General features: G+C 59.7%; 4 protein-coding genes across 9 annotated transcripts in view; all 4 read left to right on the top strand.

The window, feature by feature from the left end:
- The first annotated feature begins 170 nt into the window (after positions 1-170).
- On the top strand, positions 171-5,144 carry Maz (MYC associated zinc finger protein). Of its 5 annotated transcripts, XM_048332212.1 has the most exons (7): positions 171-266; positions 913-999; positions 1,081-1,925; positions 2,249-2,312; positions 2,588-2,759; positions 3,540-3,764; positions 4,081-4,211. In XM_048332212.1, the coding sequence occupies exons 1-6, from the start codon at positions 231-233 to the stop codon at positions 3,740-3,742; spliced, it is 1,407 nt and encodes a 468-aa protein (XP_048188169.1). In that variant the 5' UTR covers positions 171-230; the 3' UTR covers positions 3,743-3,764; positions 4,081-4,211. The 5 variants fall into 5 exon arrangements, with proteins under 5 accessions (XP_048188169.1, XP_048188170.1, XP_048188167.1 ...); XM_048332213.1 differs by lacking the exon at positions 3,540-3,764 and having other exon boundaries at positions 172-266; positions 4,081-5,144; XM_048332209.1 differs by lacking the exon at positions 171-266 and having other exon boundaries at positions 715-999.
- A 1,499-nt stretch (positions 5,145-6,643) lies between these two features.
- Positions 6,644-15,952, top strand: part of Prrt2 (proline rich transmembrane protein 2) — a 19,816-nt gene continuing 10,507 nt past the window's right edge. Inside the window, exons 1-3 of one of the 2 annotated variants that reach the window (XM_048332040.1) lie at positions 6,644-8,090; positions 8,490-8,622; positions 10,275-10,400. In XM_048332040.1, the coding sequence (XP_048187997.1) occupies positions 7,206-8,090; positions 8,490-8,622; positions 10,275-10,327 (1,071 nt within the window). In that variant the 5' untranslated portion in view covers positions 6,644-7,205 and the 3' untranslated portion in view covers positions 10,328-10,400. Of the gene's footprint in view, positions 8,091-8,489; positions 8,771-10,274; positions 10,401-15,952 lie in introns of those variants that run through there. The other variant, XR_007208761.1, reaches the window with a different exon arrangement.
- Positions 10,575-13,004, top strand: Pagr1 (PAXIP1 associated glutamate rich protein 1). The gene is made up of 3 exons (XM_048332042.1): positions 10,575-11,079; positions 11,293-11,375; positions 12,453-13,004. The coding sequence occupies exons 1-3, from the start codon at positions 10,601-10,603 to the stop codon at positions 12,650-12,652; spliced, it is 762 nt and encodes a 253-aa protein (XP_048187999.1). The 5' UTR covers positions 10,575-10,600; the 3' UTR covers positions 12,653-13,004.
- Positions 13,268-15,952, top strand: part of LOC125340418 (major vault protein) — a 24,794-nt gene continuing 22,109 nt past the window's right edge. The window contains exon 1 of the mRNA XM_048332039.1: positions 13,268-13,355. Within this exon, the coding sequence (XP_048187996.1) occupies positions 13,354-13,355 (2 nt within the window). The 5' untranslated portion in view covers positions 13,268-13,353. The remainder of the gene's footprint in view (positions 13,356-15,952) is intronic.

Raw genomic sequence — 15,952 nt, 5'->3', positions numbered from 1 at the left:
GGCCTCGCGCGCGCTCGCGCTCGCTCCAGCCTCTGGTGTGTCCTCGCGCCCCCCGCCCGCCCTCCCCGCGCGCAGAGTGCTCCGCTCCCCCCACCCTTCTCCCCCCTCCCGCCCGCCCTCCCCGCGCGCCTCCTCCCGGGCTCCCCTCCCCCGCCGCCGCCGCCGCCGCCGCCTCCTCCTCCTCCTCCCGCCCCGGGGTGAGCGCGAGCCACCTCCCTCCTCCCTCCGCCATGGATCCCAGCAACTGGAGCAGCTTCATCTTCCAGGTAACAACCCCCTCCCCCGCCCCCACCCCCTGCCCACACCCCCTCCTGCCCGCCCGCCCTCCCTCCCGTCCCACCCCCCCTCCGCGCGCCCGGTGCGCGCGCAGCTGTCCCCCTCCCTCCCTCGCGCCCTCCCCCGCCCTCCCCGAGGCGCCGGCTGGGAGCGCGCGCGGCGGGGGCCGAGGCTGCTCCCTCGCTCCCCCCACCCCGCCCCGCCGGGCTCCAACCGCCGCCGCCGCCGCCGCCGCCGCCGCCAACCCGGGCCCCCGCCCCCAGCCCCGCGGGGCCTCCCACCCCCACCCGGGGGGCGTCGCTGCCGCCGCCGCGCTCCGCGGCCCGCTAGGCGCCCTCCTTCTTCCCTCCCTCCCTCCCTCCCTCCCGCCGGCCGGGGTGCGCGGGCGGCGGCGGCGGCGGGGCGGCCCGCGGGCCATGCGTTCGGCGCGGCCCTGCCCGGCCGGCCGGGGGCGGCGCCCCGAGCCCGGGCCCCGCGCGGCCCGCGCCCCCGGCCCCCGCTGAGCCCCGGGGCCCCGCCACGGCCGAGGCCATGTTCCCCGTGTTCCCCTGCACGCTGCTGGCCCCCCCCTTCCCCGTGCTGGGCCTGGACTCCCGGGGGGTGGGCGGCCTCATGAACTCCTTCCCGCCACCTCAGGGTCACGCCCAGAACCCCCTGCAGGTCGGGGCTGAGCTCCAGTCCCGCTTCTTTGCCTCCCAGGGCTGCGCCCAGAGTCCATTCCAGGTGAGTGGGGCCGCCGGGCGGCGGGCGGGCCGCGAGCGAGCGGGCGGGCGAGGCCCGGGCCCACACGCGCTGTCCCCGCAGGCCGCGCCGGCGCCCCCGCCCACGCCGCAGGCCCCGGCCGCCGAGGCCCTCCAGGTGGACCTGCTCCCGGTGCTCGCCGCCGCCCAGGAGTCCGCCGCCGCGGCCGCCGCCGCCGCCGCCGCCGCCGCCGTGGTCACCGCGCCCCCGGCCGCCGCCGCCGCCTCCACGGTGGACACAGCGGCTCTGAAGCAGCCCCCGGCGCCGCCGCCGCCGCCCCCGCCCGTGTCGGCGCCCGCGGCCGAGGCCGCGCCCCCCGCCGCCGCCGCCACCATCGCCGCCGCCGCCACCGCCGTCGTCGCCCCCACTTCGACCGTGTCCGTGGCCCCCGTCGCGTCCGCCTTGGAGAAGAAGACAAAGAGCAAGGGGCCCTACATCTGCGCTCTGTGCGCCAAGGAGTTCAAGAACGGCTACAACCTCCGCCGGCACGAGGCCATCCACACGGGCGCCAAGGCCGGCCGCGTCCCCGCGGGCGCCATGAAGATGCCCACCATGGTGCCCCTGAGCCTGCTGAGCGTGCCCCAGCTGAGCGGCGCCGGCGGCGGCGGGCCCGAGGCCGGCACGGGCGGCGGCGCGGCCGCGGTGGCCGCCGGCGGCGTGGTGACCACCACGGCCTCGGGCAAGCGCATCCGCAAGAACCACGCCTGCGAGATGTGCGGCAAGGCCTTCCGCGACGTGTACCACCTGAACCGGCACAAGCTGTCGCACTCGGACGAGAAGCCCTACCAGTGCCCGGTGTGCCAGCAGCGCTTCAAGCGCAAGGACCGCATGAGCTACCACGTGCGCTCACATGACGGCGCTGTGCACAAGCCCTACAACTGCTCCCACTGTGGCAAGAGCTTCTCCCGGTGTGCAGGGGCCTCGGCCGCCGGGGCCGGGGAGGGAGGGGGAGGGAGGGAGGGAGGGAGGGAGGCAGGGAGCCTCCCGGGTACCGGGGAGCCAGGGGGTGGGCCTCTGCCAAGGAGGTGGGTCCTCTCCGCCGGGGAGGAGGGAGAGGAGGAGGAAGCTGGGGTTCAAGGGGAGGGATTTCCTGCTCAGGCAGGACTGTAAAGCTCGGAAGACTGGGTGGCTTGGAAAAAAGACCTGTTAAAAGATGCTAGGCAGACTCAGGGCTCACACGCGCACACACCCACCAGCCTCACCCCTAACCCTCACCCCAACGTATCCGCAGGCCGGATCACCTCAACAGTCACGTCAGACAAGTGCACTCGACAGAGCGGCCCTTCAAATGTGAGGTAGGAAGCGCACTTCCTCCTGTCCTGGTTTCATGATAATGATCCTCATTGTAGCTACCTGAGTTCAGCCTCTCAGACCCCCTTTTTCTCTCTCTTCTTTTTGCCTTTTCACTCCATTTTCGCATTCCTCCTTCACCACCTTGTCATCTCACTCTCATTTCCTACAGATCAAAGACCCCCAAGGCTCTGATCCCTTTAACCTCTTGCTCCCTTCTCCCCACTCCCCGAAGCTTTAACTCTCCTTGACACCCCCCACGCCCCTCCCCCCTCCCCAGAAATGTGAGGCAGCTTTTGCTACGAAGGATCGACTCCGGGCGCACACAGTACGACACGAAGAGAAGGTGCCATGTCATGTGTGTGGCAAGATGCTGAGCTCCGCTTATATTTCGGACCACATGAAGGTGCACAGCCAGGGCCCTCACCATGTCTGTGAGCTCTGCAACAAAGGTACATGCTGAGGGATGCCAGGAAGGCCAGGGACAGGGAGGGGGGCACAGAGCTAGTGGCCTTCCCACAGATGTGTGGGTTAAGGGTGCTGTAGCCAAGAGCTCGTGGCATCTAGAGCCCTTCAGGAAGCAAGCAAAGCAGCACTGGGGACAACTGAGCATCACCAAATTCTAAGAAGCCATGGCTGGAGGAGGCATGTCAGAAAGACTCAACTTCTCGGGTGTGCGTGGGTCAGGGTCAGTGGGAGTGGTGCCTGCTGCTTTGGGAAGGAGCAGTCTGGGGAGAGCCAGTCCCCCAGGGTGGGAAGGCAAGGTTTCAGCTGCACAGCCACAAGTTCTTGTCTCCAGCTCCTGGGGCAAGTGGAATATATTGGCAGGTGTTTCACAAGTACACACCCTGCCCCAGTAGTGGTGAAAGTTGCTTTAAACACACGTGTTTACTAATTGGGCTGATACTGGGGCACTGGAGGGAGGGGACACAGCCGTCTCTATTGAGGGCCAACCCTTCTAGTAGGTAGGCGTGAGTTAAGTGTCCGGCCATGCAGAGGAAACTGTAGGTGTTAACCCTGAGAAATGGGCACCACTCAAACCAGGTCCCAAACCTAGGGAGGGCCTGTCCCCACCAGCCCCCGCAGAGTAGTTGGCCCAGCCTATCAAGGATGTGGTGGGAGGAGGACAGGGCCAACTTGAGGAGGGTGTCCCCAGCCTAGGAGAACAACCCCGTCTCTGGGGTCTCCACCTGGCTGACCCCCAACCCCCTACCCCAATCCGCCCCCCATAGGCTTCACCACAGCAGCATACCTGCGCATCCACGCGGTGAAGGACCATGGGCTCCAGGCCCCGCGGGCTGACCGCATCCTGTGCAAGCTGTGCAGCGTGCACTGCAAGACCCCTGCCCAGCTGGCCGGCCACATGCAGACCCATCTGGGGGGGGCCGCCCCCCCTGTCCCGGGAGATGCCCCCCAGCCACAGCCCACCTGCTGAGGGGGACCCCTGCACCCACCAGGCAAGGCGTGGGGCATGGCTGGGGGTGGGGGTGGGACAGGGTTGTGGGACAAGGGGGTTCAGAGGGCCCATTAGGGGATCTCAGGAAGGCAGGGATGCCCATCTGCCACTCAGGTTAGGGAGACTGGAGCAGGGAGGGCCCTGTAGGACAACTGCTGTCGGTAAGAGGCAGGCCCAAGCCTCTGGGAATCAGATAGGAAGTGAGCAACGGCTGTGTCCCAGGGGAAGTAGTTGAACAGCATTGGGGTAAGGGTCATGCATGGCTCTTGCCATTCAGGTTGCGCTGTGATCCGTGGTGTTTTCCTTTCTCACTGCAGGTACTGGTGAGGTTTGTCCCATGGCAGCTGCGGCGGCGGCGGCAGCGGCGGCGGCTGCAGCAGCAGTGGCAGCCCCTCCTACAGCTGTGGGCTCTCTCTCTGGGGCAGAGGGGGTGCCTGTGAGCTCTCAGCCACTTCCCTCCCAGCCCTGGTGAGCTCAGTGTTGATGGGTGAGAGGAGAGAATGGAGGAAAGTCCCTTGGAACGGTCTCCCCTCTCCTCACTACTACACACCAACCAAGGAGCCTCCAGGAAGAAGAAACGTGTTCTTAGGGGAATTCGCTAGGTTTTAACAATGTTTCTCCTGCTCCTCTCTTCTCCCAGTCAAGAGCTGACCCTACAACACCTGTCCCCCTGGTTGTGTTGAAGTCCCCTGGACAGTGGGCAGGGGTGGCAGAGAACAGGAGTAGCCACTGCCCTCACCCCCTCTCCTCTCTGCAATCCCCTGCCCTTCCCTCCCAGGGATTTGTGAGCCTTCTCCCTCATGGTCCTTGCTCTCCTCCCTTTAGCCTTCTCCCTCTACTGTCTGCTGCCCTTCCCTGGGGAGTTGGTGCTTTCTTTTTGTTGTTGTTTCCCCCCCAGGGGGAGGGACGTGAGGAAGGAGGGAAATTGAAAGATTCTGTCCCAGAGAGGGTAGGGGGAGATCTGAGAATGGGCAGAAGCAGGCAAGGCAAAGATTGTACCTTCAGTAAGGTAGGGTTGTTGGGTTAGGCCCTAAACATCGTTCTACTTGAGAACCCATCAGGGGGGAAAAAAAAAAATCAAGGGGAGCAAAAGGAGCCACTAAGGCCAGAGGCAGGAGATGGACTCCTAGGGGGCCAGGGTAAAGGAGGGCAACCAGGGACTAGAGGTGCTTCCTGGGGGTGGGGGAATGCAGCCACAGTGTCTCCCCCTTCCCTCTCCACCCCAGCTCCAGCCCTGGTCTTTTCTTTTCATCCCTCTTCCCCATGACTGAAGCCGTGGCCCTGGCCATGTCATCGTGTTCCTGTGTCCCCTGCATGTTCCCCACCCTCCACTCCCTCCTTTTGCGCGGACCCCATTACAATAAATTTTAAATAAAAACTGGCTCTGGTTCCAGGTTCAATGAGTTACCCTTACCAAGCCCGTAAGTTCCCTGTCTTTTTAGCTCTTACACCCCCAGGGTATTATTCCTCTTAGAGCTTGGAGTCCCTGCCACGTGTGGTTCTGGGACTCTTATCTGTTCCCTAAAGACTGCCTGAGTAGCTACAGTATAGATTTACAGATTTACGGGTGGGCAAGGCTCCTGGGGCCTTGAAGAATGTGTGCCAGGACCCCCAAATTGAGAATACCCAATCTGGCCAGGCCCAGAATAGCCACTGGTAGTTTAAAAAGGTTCAGCTGGAAGTGGAGCTGTGTGCCTTTAGTGTTAAGAGCAGTAGCCTTGAGCAGAAAAGCTCAGGGACAGTGCCCAGGCTTTTGAGTTCAAGCCCCAAGATTCAGCACATAGGCGAATCATGCTCGGAATCCTACCTGCTCAGGAGTCTGAGATCTGAGGATCATCTTTCAAAGGCAGCCTGGGCAGAAAAGACATGAAACCTGGAGTTAGCTGCCAACAACCCCGGAGTGGAGGTGTGGCTCAGGTGGTGGAGCCCCAAAAGAACCCCTGAGTCCCAGTAAAAGCAGTAGATAAGCTCCCATGTCGGACCACTACACATCGGTACTGATGCCTGAGCTGCCTTAACACCCGGGAAGCTGGGGTTGGAGCTGCAGGGAGCTTTGGAAGCCCTGAGGCACGGGGCCGGGCGCTGCAGGATCGAGACCCGCCTGCACTGGAGCTCCGCTCGGGCCAGCCTCGCCCTGCAGGGTCGGCGCGGCCCTCTGCAATCCCTTCCCTCCGGCCTCGCTCGGTCCTATGCCCAGACCCTTTCTGGAGTCTTCCAGGACTCCGGGATGTGGCTGCTTCCCTGCGGGCAGGGCGGGCTTCAGCTTTGCAGGCTCTCCTCCCTGCGGCCCCGCCCTGCTCCTCTGCAGCCTCCCCAAAAGTGGCCCCGGCTCCCCGGCCCCCCTGGGTGCGGTGGGGACGGCTCCCCGGCCCTGCCTGGCGCGCTGCTCCCGTCCTCAGCACCCCGTCTGCTGCCAGGTCCCCTGGTGACCGTTGGCGGGAGGGGCCGGCACTTAGGAAGGGGTGCCCCGGAGGAGGTGCGCGTGGGAAGGGGGCACGAGTGGTCCCCGGCCGGTTGCCCGGGTAACGCGGGGCCGGGCACGCGAGGCTCCGTGGACCGGCCGGGAGGGGCGGGAGGGCGGCGCGCGCGGGGCGGGGGCGGCGCGCGGCGGAGCGCAGGGGAGGGGACGGGGAGAGGGACGAACAGACGCGCAGCGAGAGGGGGGCCCGCCGCTCCCGCCCGGGCTGCGGCTGCTGCAACGGCGGCGGGGCTCCGCGGCTGCCGGGAGACGGCGTCGAGGCGAGGCCGGGACGGACGGAGGCTGCGGGTAGGAGTGGACGGACAGACCGCTGAGTTGCACGGGGATGCGGGGGCCTGGCCGGCCGGAGGGGGGTGCGGGGGGGTGCGGGGCGCGCCGCACCTTCGGCAGGCGGGGAGGCCGGCGCGCCGCGGTGGTGCGTGTCCCTGGGAGGGGAGCCGGGGACGTCCCGGGGCGGCGGGGAGCAAGGCAGCGGTGCTAAGCCCGCATTTCGGGGTGCCCCGGGAGGTGGAGAGGGGCCCGGGGTGCGGAAGGTGTCAGCCCCCTGCCCAGGCTGCCTGTCCCGGGGTGTGCACAGCTGGTTGTTTTGAGGGTGTCGGGGAGCCTGCTGTGAGATCTGAGAGTGGATCTTGGGTGTTTTGGGGGGACCCAGGAAGGTACCCCCTGGGGAAGATTCTGTGTATAAAAGGGTTTCTCTTCCCAAGGTTTTCCACGCAGGAGACAGTGGAGTACATCTCCCCCAGGGATGTCCCACCCCTAGGCAAAGGAAACCCCAACTTTTCTTCTGCTCCCTAGAGACAGCACAAGACTGGCTCTAAGACAGAAGGCAGGTCCTCTTGGGTCTGCAGGAAAGGGAGCCCCTCATCCCTCACACCAAGCCTGTCTCCTCCTCTTCCAGGATTTGCTACTGTCTCTGCTGTTCCCTCCTCCCCACAGGGGCCCTCTCCCCTCTCCCATCTCAAGATGGCAGCCAGCAGTTCTGAGGTCTCTGAGATAAATGGGTTGCAGGAGAGTCCCAAGAGCCAGGGAGAAGGAGCTGGCCATTCTCAAGCTGGAGCTGGCTCTCTCCAGGTCCAGGCAGAGGTCCTAGACCAGCCAGGAGCCCTGCCGCCAAGCGCAGTCACCACTGCAGCCCCTGCGGAGTCAGGGCCCAACAGTGGGCTGGCCCCTGAGACCACAGAGACCCCAGCTGGGGCCCCAGAAACAGCCCGGGCCACAGACCTCAGCTTACACTCAGGAGGGGAATCCAAGGCCAGCTCCGGCCCCGAAGAAGTATGCCAAGAACCAGCATCCAAACCAGAGGCAAACAAAGAGGCTCCTGCCAGAGCAGACCCGAGGTCTGAGCAGGAGTCTGCAGCCCTTCCTGAGCCAACCTCCCAGGCAGCTCCCCACCCAGACCCTCAGCCAGCTTCCCAGCCCACCTCCAAATCAGTGCTTCAGTCAGTACCCCCTCCTCAGGAGGACCCCACCCCAGGGGTCCAGACAGACAGTATAGGGGAAAAGCAGGAGAACGGAGCAGTGGTCCCTCTGCAGGCTGGGGATGGAGAAGAGGGCCCAGCCCCCCAGCCTCACTCACCACCCTCCACCAAAACACCCCCAGCCAACGGAGCGCCCCCTCGCGTGCTACAGCAGCTGGTTGAGGAGGACCGAATAGGAAGGGCCCACGGTGGGCATCCAGGATCTCCCCGAGGTAGCCTCAGCCGCCACCCCAGCTCACAGTTGGCAGGGTCTGGGGTAGAAGGGGGTGAAGGCACCCAGAAACCTCGGGACTACATCATCCTTGCCATCCTGTCTTGCTTCTGCCCCATGTGGCCTGTCAACATCGTGGCCTTCGCTTATGCCGTCATGGTGAGCCCCAGGGGACCCTGGCCCAACTTTGTGGTGATAGCTCCCAGCTCCTTGCCAACACCAGGGCAGAGCCCCAGGAAGAACCATGCCTTACCTTTCCTCTGCATGGATCTTACTTCCCCAGTCATAGGACCTTTGCTTGCCTCTCCCTGGACCTATAACCCTCTTGAGTAACCACTACCCTACCCTTGTGGGTGGGAGGGACAGGGAGACATATTTTACACTACCTTGCTGACCTGTGCCCTCCCCACCTCTCCCCAATCCTCCTCCTTTAATTCCATGGGGCTGGCTGCGCGTTCTCTCTCTGTCTCTCTCTCTGGATGACTCTCACCTGATCCTTGTGGGGCTGGCTTCTCCTGACCTGGTCCATGGTACCTCCACCCCTCACCCTAACCCCAGTCCCGGAACAGCCTGCAGCAGGGGGACGTGGATGGGGCCCAGCGTCTGGGCCGTGTGGCCAAACTCTTAAGCATCGTGGCGCTGGTAGGGGGGGTCCTCATCATCATTGCCTCCTGCGTCATCAACTTAGGCGGTGAGTGAAGGTCTGGGACAGGCAAGGGAGGAGTGGAAGGGTTGGTGAGGGCAGCTTTACTAACCCCTGCCCCTGCTCTCTCCTGTCTGTCTTCCCCACTTATTCCTTTGTCTCTCCTTGTCTCCCCTTCTTCCTCGTCTGTCTGTCTGTCCTTTCCCTCTCCTCTCCCACAGTGTATAAGTGAAGGGCTCTGCCCTGCATCCCAAGACTATTCTTCCTGTTGGGAGCTGCCCTGGGTCCATCCCTCCCTTGGGGGAAGGCCAATTGATGGCCCTGGCCCCCAGCCCTAAGGACCAAGGGAGCCTGAGCGGCCTTGTTTACAGCTTCTTTCCTGTTCCTGCATCCTGCCAGGCTCCTCTGCCAACCGTAGGCCTCTCTTCTTCCTGCACTGTTTCCAACCTCCCTGCACTTTTGCCTGTGGATATCCCTCCCCCACCCCCACCCCCAGAGCCTCTTGGCTTTCCCAACCCTGCACTTCTAGAAATCTCCCTGCACTTATCACCCCAAATCAGCACGTTCTCCTTCTCCCTAAATCTCAGCCCATCTGCACTTCCTCCAGCCTCCTGAATTCTCTCAACCTCAATCCTGGCCTCCCACTCCCAAATTTCATTGTCTTGGCATCTAACCTATTCCTTTCCTTAACATCTTCCTTCCCTTTTCCACATCTCCCACCCGCCCCCCCTTCCTCTTTCTGCCTCATCTTCCCTCTTCTCACACCCTCCTGTCACTATTTTATTCTGCAAAAAACTCCAGCACTTAGATAAGGCTGGGGAAGGAGAGGGGGCAGTGTCAGGAGAGGGCTGCCGGCCTGGGACTCTTGCCGGTTCTCTTGCTGGTACCTCCCTCTCCCCCCACGCAGCCAGGTCACTCTTAGGTGGCAGAAGTAGCAGCCAGGTCCTGCCCGGGGGGGACTCGTCCAACGGTGGGAATCCAGGTTCTGGGCCCTTAGGGGCGGTGGGGGCCGCAGGCAGCTGAAGGCTCAGTCTGAGTTGACCTGCTCACCTGGATTTTTTTTTTTTTAAACCTGTTTCCCGTTTGGAGAAATGAGAGGCTCGGGCCACTCACATGCTTTGTAACGGAAGGGGAAAAAGTTAAAGAAAAAAAAAAAAAAGAAAAAAGAAAAAGGACCAAAGTTCCCGGCAGCAGGGAGCGAGGGAGGGCCCAGGATTCTATAATTATTTTCTTGAGAGGACGAGGGAGCTGGGTGCACGCGACAGCCCGAGGAGGAGGAGGAGGAGGAAGAGGAGGAGGAGGAGGAGGGCGGCCGGGAGCCAGCTACGACGCGGGCAGAGTTGGCGGGCTTTTTATTTTCTAAAAAAAAAAAAAAAAAAAAAAAGTCAGGCGGGAAGCACTAAAATCCCTTTAAAAAAAGAAATATCAAACTGATTCTCCCTTTTTGTATGCTGGATGCTGCATGAATCTGAAACACCAATAAACAGAGACTGCATGAGACTCGCCTCCAGTCTCACTTGGTTCCCCGGCGCTCGTCTGCCGGGTCAGGGCACCGCCTCCCCGCAGAACCTGGTGGGCGGTGTACGCATGCGCCGCCGCGGTGGCCATCTTTACTGCGGGCCCCGAAGCCCGTCGTGCCCCACCCTCAAGGGTCTATCTGCGCATGTGCAAGCCTTCCTTTGCTTTCATCTCCCAAGTAGCTTTGACTCCGGCAGAGCCTCCCGCGCACTCTCCCTGCGCCTGCGTACTATGACCCTGCGCAGCCTGGAAGGCGGGTCTTAGCTCCAGGTGTGTACGGCGGCTGAGTTGACCAGAATTGCGAGCGGTCCGGAGAGGGAGCCGGGTCCCGGCTTGGAGGGCGGGCGGGGTGGGGACGAGCGGAGAGGCACGCCCCCTCCTCTCGGCGCGGGTCCCCGGATCCCCGTCCTCGGGACGGGGTCCGAGCGCCCCCTCCTGGGGACGGCTGCTGAGGCCTGGTTGGCGGAGGAGACCGCTGCCATTGCGGGGCCCCTTCCCTCCCGGGGCCATGTCCCTTTCCCGGGCACACGGAGACCTGGCGGCCACCACCGCGGCGCCTCTGTCCGAAGAAGGGGAAGTGACTTCGGGCCTCCAGGCTCTGGCCGTGGAGGACACCGGAGGCCCCTCGGTCTCGGCCACTAAGGCCGAGGAAGAGGGGGAAGGAAGCCAAGAGGAGGCCGAGCTCGAGGGGTCCCGGGTCGAGGAGACCCAAGAAGCCGGCAGCGCCGCGGGGGAAGAGCAAGCCGATGGGGAAGCCGAGGACTGGTGCGTGCTCTGCAGCGACGAGGAGGTGGAGCTGCCCGCGGACGGGCAGGCGTGGATGCCCCCTCCCGCGGAGATCCAGCGGCTCTACGAGCTGCTGGCGGCCCACGGGACCCTGGAGCTGCAAGCCACCATCCTGCCCCGCCGGCCACCCACACCCGAGGCTCCGAGTGAAGAGGAGAGATCGGATGAAGAGCCGGAGGCCAAAGAGGAAGAGGAGCAAAAGTGAGGGCTCGTGGCTTTGTATCTTGGGGGATACAGGCGCTATTCTTCTGATGCTGGGGGGAAATAGAGGAAAGGAGTAGGACCCCGGAAAAGTGCAGAAAGTGGAGGGAGGGAAGAGGGGAACAAGCAGAAGAGAGTCAACAGGCTAGGGAGACTGTGTGTGTCTGCCTGGGCAGGCCACCCCTCACCCTTGACTCTTTGCTTCTGTCTCAGACCCCACATGCCTACGGAATTTGACTTCGATGATGAGCCAGTGACACCAAAGGACTCCTTGATTGACCGGAGACGCACCCCAGGTACAAAAGGGAGGAGCTGGGGGAGGGAATGGCCCTCTCCCAGCACTTAGTTACTCCAAAAGGGGCTCTCTTCAATACGTCATTCTAGGTGCCTGAGCTGACACCGAACTCCTGGCAGCAAGAAGGAACGTGCACACAATGGCACCATTTTTCTGGCTTAGGTTGATGCTCTTTGTCTTTAAGAGACCATCATGGGTGTTCAGTCAGGCTTCCCACGCCTGGTCATTATTACCTACATCCACATCCCTGTGCTCCTGGGTACATCACCTAGTGGAACACACTTCCCAGAATTCACTCTTCTCTTTCTTACCCAAACTGTCAAAACCAGCAGCAAGTCCACTTGCTTCCTTCTCCATATTTTCAAGCCCACCTGACAGTCTCCACCCTCAACAACACACACATATATCCAAACTATCCGGAATCCCTCTGAACTGGTCCCTGCTTCCAGTCAGCAGAGTGGTCCTTTTAAAAACACAAATCCAATGGGGCTGGGAATATGGCCTAGTGGTAAAGTGCTCACCTCGTATACATGAAGCCCTGGGTTCGATTCCTCAGTGCCACGTATATAGAAAAAGCCGGAGTGGCACTGTGGCTCTAGTGGTAGAGTGCTAGCCTTGAGCAAAAAGAAGCCAGGGACAGTGCTCAGGCCCTGAGTTCAAGCCCCAGGACTGGCAAGAAACAAAACAAACAAACAAAAAACCCACAAATCCAAACTGAACATTCTTGACATACACCTATAATACTACTTACTCAGAGGCTGAGATGTGTGATCACAGTTTGAAGCCAACCTGGGCAAAAAGGTCCTTGAGACTCTTTTATCTCCAACTAATCCCTAAAAAGCTGTAAGTGGAGTTGTGGCTAGCCTTGACTTAAAAGTTAGCTCAGAGATAATGTCCAGGCCCTGAATTCAAACCACAGGACTGGTACACACACGCATGCATGCACTCACCCCACCCCCCACAGACACCCCCCCCCAACCAAAACCTATAGGTTAAACAGCTTCCCAACTTTAAGCTACAGAAGGAGAAAGCACAGTGCCAGAGGCCTGTTTGCATTTTCTGTCTTCATCATCTCCAGGAATGTCAGCGAGAAGCCAGAAACGAGAAGCTCGCCTGGACAAGGTCCTCTCCGATATGAAGCGACACAAGAAACTGGAGGAGCAGATCCTTCGGACCGGGAGGGACCTTTTCAGCTTGGATTCAGAGGACCCCAACTCCACCAGCCCCCCACTCCGGTCCTCAGGGAGTAGTCTCTTCCCTCGTCAACGGAAATATTGACTGTTACCGCTTCTGCCTCCAGGTGCAGGTTATATACGCCCATGGGGCCTGAGGCCCTCTCTTCTAACCAGGACCAGTTGAGTGGGATGGGAGGCGTGGCTCAGGAGGTGGAGCACCAGCCATTGGGTAAAAGTTTCAGTACTAAGTTTGAGCTGGGGTCTCAGACCTTTCCCTCCCACCCCCCAAAAAGGATATTTAGGAAAGAGAAGCTCCAAAGTCAAAATCCCAACACATCATCTTGGAAGAAAGAAAGTATGTGTGTGCACGCGTGCGCGTGTGTATTTTCTATTAAATATGTTTGGAGACTTGGATTTTCTGACTCAATAAAACATTCAGAGGGATCTTCTCTTCAGAGAAGCTACAGCTGGAACCTAAACAGTTGGTCCTACTTGAGCCCAGTTGGCCCTACTTGAGCCCAGAAGGTATGAATGCATTCACCAAGATTGGGAAATCAGAGGCAAGCTGAGCTCCACTGGCTGAGGCTCTTTGGTTCTCTCTAGTCTTATTTCTTGATATCCTGCCAGCTGGCTCTGCTAGAAATTCCTGGGCGTGGAATTAGTTGTGGTACTTCACCCACTGAGCAGGGGCCCTTTAAATACTTAAGCTCCTCCCTGCCTGCCCTGCCCTGCCGGGAAGTGCTCCCCAGGGCTAGTTGGAGAGTTTGCCTATCTGGAAGAGTGCAACAACCTCTCTGCTTCTAGATGTGAGTACCATCGTTCTGTGTTCCCCAAAGCTGTCTCTAGCCCTGCCTTGCTTCTGCTAGGGCATGGGAAAGAAAGGAGGGAGGAAGCTTTGCTGTGAGAGGTTTCACTTTCCTCAAATGGAGTTGTTTTTTTTTAATTTTGAGGTGAACCTTGCATTCAGACTCCCCAAATCTCAGGCCTCTATCGGCACAGGGCTGCACAGAAGTCAGATAAAGGACTTTGTCAGGCGTAGTGGTACTTATGTGCAGTCTCAGCCACACAAGAGGCTGAGGATTTCCAGGATTTGGGGGCAAGACCCCAAGTCTTCCAGTAATGGGGCTGGGCTGGGGGCGTGGCTCACGAAGTGTGGAGCCTTTGCTTAGTTTCCCCAAGTTCCTGGGTTCCATTCCTCAACACCTAAGAAAATAGGAAAGTGGGGAGAGCTCTACTGTGTCCGCTCAGACCCCATCTTGAAGCTTGATTGGTTCTTGGCTATACTCACCTGACCTTACCACCTAGAGAGAAGACTCCTGGCTTTTCCCCTTTAGCTGCTAGTATGAATTGTCCCTTTTGAGATTCTTTAACTCTGCCAAAAGCCGAGGTTTTCCTGGTACCCTGGGCAGGGCTGTGCTGACCATGAGCCTTGCAGATGGTGTGGGAAGTCTTTTTTTTTTTTTTTTTGTGCTGGTCTTGGGGCTTGAATGCTGGGCCTGGGTGTTGTCCCTGAGCCTCTTTGTGCACAAGGTTAGCACTCTACCACTAGAGTTACAGTGCCACTTCTGACTTTTTCTGAGTAAATTGGGGATAAGTCTCTCGGACTTTTCTGCCTGGGCTGGCTTCTAATGTGATCCTCAGATCTCATCCCCCTGAGTAGCTAGGATTACCAGCACCACCCTGCATGTGTGTGGGAAGTCTTCAGCAGAGCGGAGGTGAGGAACACCTGGTTTCAGAAGGTACTAAGTGCTGAGCCAGGCTCTTTTCTTCTGGGGAGGAGAAATGAACAGAAAGCTCAGTCGAACCTTCCAGTTGGACTTAGTGATTTTCAGCTGTGACTTCGGAGTGGGGCTGGTAATGGAGGCAGAAGATTCCCCTGTATATTTCACTCCCTGTCTGGTCAGACCCTGGGGATGTGGGGGAAAGGCTTGTTGGTCAAATGGATGCCTGGTGGCTCTCTGGGAATTCCTGCCAGTTACTGCCTTTGGCACACAGAGCATTTGCCCAGCCCTGGGGTGGGGCCCTCTGGGACAGACCACTCTCCTTAAGGGCCACAATTTGCCTATAGGCTCCCTGTTGGCTTCTGCTCTTCCCTGGGGAAGCAGAGTCTGGGTGTTGGTTTAGACTGCAGAAAGCATCCACCTTTGAACTGCTATTGGCACTGTTTCCTGGGCAGTACCAGCCCAGCTCAGAGCCCTTAACCCCTTGTTCCGTGTCTTGGTGTCTTGGTGATTTGGTCTGATAAGCCATTCTCCTCTGCTCAGGATGGCCTGGGTGGAGTTCGAGCCTAACCTTCCAGAACTGGGTGACTGAGCCATTTTCTTAACCTTCTGGAATTGTAGGAAGAGAAAATAAACTGTTTAAGGGCACCTAATCCTTCACCAGGTGTAGATTAAGTTCCAGGCAAGTGGGAGCTGTTCATGGGAGGGTCCTTGCCTTAAATACAAGTTCCAGAGTCTTTCCTGCAAACCTTGACCCAGCCTGCCCTGGCTGAGGCCTGAAAAACAGCACCACCATCCAAGCCAGGCTTGGAAGATCTTCAAGATTACCACTTGAAGATAGGAATATCTCTCTCTCTCTCTCTCTCTCTCCTCCCCCCTTCCTCTCTCTCTCTCCTCCCCCCCTTCCTCTCTCTCTCTCTCTCTCTCTCCTCCCCCCTTCCTCTCCCCTCTTTTCTGAGTGGTAGGATTGCAAGCATGAACTGCATTCCTAGCAGAGATCCCTTCTCTTAGAAAACAGTAAGGGGGGCGAGGGGGTGGGCGGGAGAGACAGAGAAACGGTTTGTAGCTAGATCTTGATTTTTCAGTGGTTCTGGAAACTGGATTATTAGGTTACTTCTAGTCTTTTTTCCCCCAGTCCTGGGGCTTGAACTCTGGGCCTGGTCACTGTCCCTGAGCTGCTTTTGCTCAAGGCTAGCACTCTGCCACTTGAGACATTGCCACTTCTGGCTTTTTCTGTTTATGTGGTACTGAGGAATCAAACCCAGGGCTTCATGCATGCTAGGCGAGCACTCTAAGCCACATTCCCAGCCCTCTAGTCTTAAGAAATCTTCACTTTCAGAGCCAGGTGCCAGTGGCTTACCCCAGCAACCCTAGCTACTCAGAAGGATGTGATTTGAGGATTGAAGTTTGAAGCTAGCCCAGGCAGGAAAGTCCCTGGGATTTTTCTCCAGTTGACCACCAAAAAGCTGGAAGTGGGGCTATGGCTTAAGTGGTAGAGCAGTAGCCATGTGCAGAAAAGCTGAGGGACACCCTAAGTTCAAGCTTCAGTACAGGCATGTGTGCGACACACAAACATACACATACACACCCTCAATTATGGACATTCGTTAGTAACACCCAGAGGAGATCAGAGGAACGGCCTCCTGGGGTGCTCCTTTTTCAAAACTGCTATTGAAAAGAAA

This window comes from Perognathus longimembris, chromosome 23 (genome assembly GCF_023159225.1).
Source record: "Perognathus longimembris pacificus isolate PPM17 chromosome 23, ASM2315922v1, whole genome shotgun sequence".
Classification (NCBI taxonomy): Eukaryota; Metazoa; Chordata; class Mammalia; order Rodentia; family Heteromyidae; genus Perognathus; species Perognathus longimembris.
This window is presented reverse-complemented; position numbering and strand designations above follow the sequence as displayed.

Excerpts from the sequence above, each read along its gene's own strand:
- Maz (XM_048332209.1), top strand. The coding sequence starts at position 808 with ATGTTCCCCGTGTTCCCCTGCACGCTGCTGGCCCCCCCCTTCCCCGTG. Across the intron at positions 1,926-2,248 it reads TGTGGCAAGAGCTTCTCCCG|GCCGGATCACCTCAACAGTC; the intron begins GTGTGCAGGGGC and ends ACGTATCCGCAG. Across the intron at positions 2,313-2,587 it reads AGCGGCCCTTCAAATGTGAG|AAATGTGAGGCAGCTTTTGC; the intron begins GTAGGAAGCGCA and ends CCCCCTCCCCAG.
- Pagr1 (XM_048332042.1), top strand. The coding sequence starts at position 10,601 with ATGTCCCTTTCCCGGGCACACGGAGACCTGGCGGCCACCACCGCGGCG. Across the intron at positions 11,080-11,292 it reads AAAGAGGAAGAGGAGCAAAA|ACCCCACATGCCTACGGAAT; the intron begins GTGAGGGCTCGT and ends CTTCTGTCTCAG. Across the intron at positions 11,376-12,452 it reads TGACCGGAGACGCACCCCAG|GAATGTCAGCGAGAAGCCAG; the intron begins GTACAAAAGGGA and ends CATCATCTCCAG.